The sequence below is a fragment of the Halyomorpha halys genome, unplaced genomic scaffold (genome assembly GCF_000696795.3).
Source record: "Halyomorpha halys isolate HHAL.00 unplaced genomic scaffold, Hhal_1.1 Scaffold1301.1, whole genome shotgun sequence".
NCBI classification, from domain to species: Eukaryota; Metazoa; Arthropoda; class Insecta; order Hemiptera; family Pentatomidae; genus Halyomorpha; species Halyomorpha halys.
In genome coordinates this window covers 35241-41301 of record NW_027105410.1, presented here as the reverse complement: position 1 = coordinate 41301, position 6061 = coordinate 35241, and the positions used below count along the sequence as shown (strand labels likewise).

The following is a 6061-nucleotide window of genomic DNA, read 5'->3' as shown; positions in this document are numbered from 1 at the left end:
TCGATAGTTGTCTTCTTTAATTTATTTTCAATAAACATTCTGAGATAACTAAACTGGCAAACTGTAAGTTATAATAGAAAGAATGGAATCTAAAAGTTCTTTTTTATTTGTTTCACCCATTATTAAGTATATGAGGAATAATTGGGCTCATTCAATCTTACCTTTTTTTTACCAAAGAATCGACATATATCTGTCTTGTCCCTTCAAAGGTGTGGTTGTGATAAGTGAAGATGTCAACTCAACAATGTTACCTTCCAAATTATAGCTTGTTGCAATAGAAATCATCTGTCAAATAAGTTCATTATTTTCTTTCTTGGGTCCCAAAAATCTAGGGGGGAGTCGCAGCTCGCCCCTGCTCCCTTCTACCTACGCCCATGTATGGCTCCATATGATTATGTAAAATTAGAGAAAATAAGAATAAGATGTACACTGAGAAGTATAAATAAACAAGAATTACAAAAAGGTATAAGAAAATGGAAATAATAAATTAAATAAGAAAGAAATTTAAAAATAAAAAGTACACTAAAAGATGGAAAAAAGAAAATAAGAAATAAAAGTCAATAACTTTTGCTTTTTCTCTTTAATTTACCTTGTTCATTTTTTAATATAAATTTTCACATATTTAAAATCATATTTAGCCGAACTTTAGTTTACTTTTATTTCATATTATCTATTCTCTTACTTTATTAAATAAAGTAGATATTAAATAATGTTTGAAACTTTTTAAAAATATTATCTTAAAGTTTCTATTGAATTACATATATTTTGTGGAAAACCATCTTCCTTTTATAAATTTTTATTTAATTCTTTATTTTGACAGTTTCAGAAATTTATAGCCTTTCTTAGAGGATAAAGAAATGCCTTCAAATCAGATTAAACTGCTGTAACTACTCCTTCTCTGGTTTGATCTCATATTGCTCTCTAATAGTGAATTTGTTTATTGGGTCACTGGGGAGGATCTGAGAGGGGGAATTCGGGAGAGTGAATTTGCCAATCAAATGAAATAAAAATTATGAAATGGTGAAATGGAAGGGACAAGAAAGGGAAAGAAAAAAAGGAATGAATTGAAATATTTGTATTTAATGTGTAGACTGGAATTGATTGTAAAAGGAAACTTGAGGAAAAAAAAAAAAACTGTTTTCTTTCTTTTTTATAATGTCATGTAAAAATATGTAATTTATATATGTCCGATCATGGATTTCTCTCTCTCTAACAACAAAAATAATTAGTTTTTGTTTTTTTTTTCAGTGTTTTCATTTACTTTATTTCTTTTACATGATTTGGGGTAATTCAAGCAAAGGAAAATAAGAAAAAAAGGTATGTATTTTTTTTTTTAATAACTTTAATTCAGTAAGAAGTTATATAAAAACAAAGTAATAAATAAATAAATATTTTAATAAATAAATAAATAAATTTTCATCCTTAGATTGACACAAAGATATTAATAAATTTAACATTTATAGGCTTACAAAATACTTATAATGCATTAATAATATTGGTAATCACAGTTTGTTTATTTATCAGAACTATAAAGGAACTTGTACAATTAACATTTTATAGGAAATTATTTCAATAACTTAAATAAGAATGTTACAATTAATTAACATTTAAATATCTTAAAATATAGTTTGATTTTAAAACATGATTATAACATTACAATTATATAAGGTAGTTTGCAAAGCAAATAGATTTGAATTTTTCCTTCTTTTTAGATTTTAAATGCTTAAGACTGAATTCACCCAATGAATGAGAATTTGTTTTGTTTGTGAGTTAAAATAAGTTTTATAACTATAACTGTAATTTTGTATGTTTGTTTTTATGTGACTGTTTATTTTTATATATGTTTCTAATTTGAATAATTATTAAATTCAATTTATAGTATTATATCAAATGGAATGTTTCTTCATTTATGATTCTTGAGAGATATTAAATAGGTGGGGTTTCTTGGAAAAATATTTTAATTTAGTTGTGATTAAAATTTAAGTGTGTTGATAATAATATAACAAGAAAGATAAGTAGTTTTGTATAATTGTGAAAACATTATTGAATTGTAAAAAGTTGATTTATTGTGCAAAGTGCAGTAACTGTCTGTTTTAATCCTCATCAGCTAATATACCATAAAACATACTTTATATTGTATATATATACTTTATATTGGAAATGAATATAAGTTTAATCTTGCTAATCTAGTCAATTTTTTACTCAGCCAGAGCAAGCCAATAGAACTTTGATCTTTCTTAGTGGTATTGATTAGTAATACTTGGGATGAAACACTTAAAATAAAATCTTTGGCCTTTAGGAGACATCCTGCATCTTCCTGCTTGACAAGATTCAAACTCGTCTCACAGGATCATCAATAAATTAGAATATTATCCTATTTTTATAAATATTTACAAAGCTGAATCGTCAACAGTTTATGTTGGGCTGTTCTTGGTATCGTAAGAACTGTAGGCGAGCTGATGGGCTGCCAGGGCCCTGTCCCATCCACCCGAGCCTCCACCGCCCGAACCTCCACCCCCACCACCACCACCACCACCACTCGATGGCCAACCACTATCTCCACCACTACCACTGCTTCCACCACCAGCGTCCATCCAGCCTCCGCCTCCACCACCTCCCATCATCATTTTCTTGTTTTTCATGAGCTTCTGCAGCAACATGACCTTCGACATGATGAGAGAGATGAGACCGAAGAGGAGACCTTTGATTGCTGCGATTTTGATCAGACCAAGCCCTAGCGGAATCAATAGTAATATCTTTCCAACTTTCAACAAGAGTGCCAATAACAATACTTTCTTCAGAAGCTTCTTAATCTTCTTCTTCTTCTTCTTTCTCCCTGAAAAATAATTATAAATAATTAAATAATGAAAGACATAAATTTAATATATAATATATAAATTTGCAACAAGGAAAGAATGAAATATTAAATGATTGATTAATGTATTTTTAAAATAATTTAGGCATCTCCTGAACAATTATTCAATTTATTAAAAGGAATTAATTGGAGAGCTCTAAGCAACTATGTACGATGGGCTACTCTGGAAAGAGCTCAGTTGGTTAACATATGAGGAATAAATGTGCAGTTTGATATTGTTGTTTTGTTTCTTTAAAAATAATACCGTATTATTGTTTTAAAATATTGACTTGTTAAAAGAATTATTTTTAAAGCATATAACTTTCTTTTTATTTAAATTTTGTTATTTATGTGTTTTACTTAATATTGCTCACAGGCTTCAACATACGTACATGTTGCCTATGTGTTTTTTAATTATTTAAATAGATCCATTTTTATATAACGAATAATAACACATAAATAAACATAAATAACAATGGATAATAGATGATGACTAAATTATTTGCAGTTTGAAACAATTTACAAGCATAGAAGCTGAAACATTTTGAATAAAGATTAGGAATAGAAATAACTATTACAAAGAATAAATAATTAAATCCAAAATATCATTAGAAAGTTTCAATAACTTAATTCTTTATATCTATTTGCATGAAAGTCTCTCATTAAATATCTTTCCACATATAAAAATTTTGCACAATACATGTTTTGAGGTCCGTGAAGTACCAAAAACATATCCTTGACAAATGGTCTGTATATCTGTTTCTGAACAGCCCAGTTCAAAAATGGAAAGTCGTAATAAACTGAAATTACATATTTAAGGCGAGTATATATATGCCAAGGGTGTGACAGCAACTTTTTCGCTAAAATCGACCTGAAGTACCACTAAACAAAAAATATATTTTTCACATTGTTTAGATTTTCTCGAATACGACTCAAAAATTTTTTATTAAACTTGGCATGTCAATGCAAAATTAAATGTTATTTTATATCAGCTAGATTTTATCCTCATTGAAATAATATGGCAGGGCTTAAATAACAATTTTTTAAAAAATCTTCCTCTAAAGTATCTCTAATTTTATTTATTTGAAAAAATTTAAAAGTTCTCATTGTTAGTGATAATAAACAATGGATATATACAAAATAGTATATAATTTTATGTGTAACGAAAGGAGAAAAAAAGGAAAAAAAAAGGCATTCTATTCGGACGAGAATATAAAGACCACTTAAACATTCCCAATTATCAGGTATAAAATTTATTCGTTTACCACATCTCAATAATCTTTAAAATAGATATTTTTAAAGTAACAGAAAAATTATTTCTTCATAATTTTTGCCTTATCTGGTCTTTACTTGTTGTTATTTTCGAAATTCACAAAAATAGCTAGAGTAAAACTACAATCTACACAATACTTTGGGTCGCATGCAGGCCGGTAAGTGAAATTTGTATGATGCGAACACTTCACCAGATTTTTTTACTATGTAATCAAAATAAACTAGAGTGGGCCGGATTGATGGTGCTTTAGTTTGGATCCACTGTTATAAAACATTAGTTTTAAAGAAAAAGAATTGGTAAAAAGATCTAAAAAATAACATTAGGTACAATTTTATAAAAAGTATGAAGAATTCAAAGTTAACTTATAACTTAATATACTGATTCTACTAACTCCAAGGACCCAGGTTGGAATCGGGCAGTGGAAGATAATAGTTACTCTGTTACTGTAACCACAAGTCAACCCTGTGGGTCCGAAAGCCCTCTGGGGTCCACCCAGCCTAATACAGTGGTTATCCTTAATGGGGTAAAAATCTGACCGTTTAACGTAATTGTGACCAAATCAGTTCCTTTCACAACCGGTGGTCTAGCAACAGTACTTCCATACAGATTTAATATTCTTTTTTTTTTTAATTTTGTTATTTATGTGTTTTAGTTAAAATTACAAAAAGGCTTCGACAAATGGATATTTTTCCCATAGTGTTCTTAATTATTTAAATAAATCCATTTTTATATTTATTTTTTTTTTGTAAATAAACATATTTAAAATAAAAAAAAGTAATTTTCAAAAACCATTAATAAATAATAATGGGTAATAGACGATGAATTAATTATTTTTTAGGTTGAAACAATTTACAAGCATAGAAGCTGAAACATTTAGAATAAAGATTAGGAATATAAATAACTATTACAAAGAAGAAATAATTAAATCCAAAATATCATTAGAAAGTTTCAATAACTTAATTCTTTATATCTATTTGCATGAAAGTACCTCATTAAATATTTTTCCACAAATAAAAATTTGTACAATACATGTTTTGATGTCTGTGGAGTACCAAAAACATATCATCGCAAAATGGTCTCTGTGTCTGTTTGTGATCAGCCCAGTTCAAAAATGGAAAGTCGTAATGAACTGAAATTACATATTTAAGGCGAGTATATATGCCAAGGGTATGGCAGCAACTTTTTTACTAAAATGGACCTAAAGTGCCACTAAATAAAAAATATATTTTTCACATTGTTTAGATTTTCTTGAATATAACTAAAAAAAATTTGATTAAAATTGGCATATCAATGCAAAATTAAATATTATTTGATATCAGCTAGGTTTTATCCTCATTGAAATAGTATGGCAGGGCTTCAATAACAAATTTTTAAAAAATATTTGTCTAAAGTATCTCAAATTTTGTTTATTTGAAAAAATTAAACAGTTCTCATTGTTAGTGACAATAAACAATGGATATATACCAAATAGTATATAATTTTATTTGTAACTAAAGAAGAAAAAAGGAAAAATAGAGGCATTCTATTCGGACGAGAATATCAAGACCACTTAAACATTCCCAATTATCAGGTTATAAAATTTATATTCGTTTATCACACCTCAATAATCTATAAAATAGATATTTTTAAAGCAACAGAAAAATAAAAATTATTTCTTCATAATTTTTGCCATATCTGGTCTTTACATTTTTTTATTTTCGAAATTCACTAAAATAGTTAGAGTAAAACTACAATCTACACAATACTTTGGGTCACATGCAGGCCGGTAAGTGAAATTTGTATGATGCGAGCACTGTACCAGATTTTTTTACTATGTAATCAAAATAAACTAGAGTGGGCCGGATTAATGGTGCTTTAGTTTGGATCCACTGTTATAAAACATTAGTTTTAAAGAAAAAGAATTGGTAAAAAGATCTAAAAAATAACATTAGGTA

General features: G+C 27.6%; 1 protein-coding gene across 1 annotated transcript in view; it reads right to left on the bottom strand.

Annotated features, from left to right (window-relative positions):
• Positions 1-2195: 2195 nt before the first annotated feature.
• LOC106689204 (uncharacterized) overlaps positions 2196-6061 on the bottom strand; it is a 6485-nt gene continuing 2619 nt past the window's right edge. Inside the window, exon 2 of the mRNA XM_067051104.1 lies at positions 2196-2836. Within this exon, the coding sequence (XP_066907205.1) occupies positions 2415-2836 (422 nt within the window). The 3' untranslated portion in view covers positions 2196-2414. The remainder of the gene's footprint in view (positions 2837-6061) is intronic.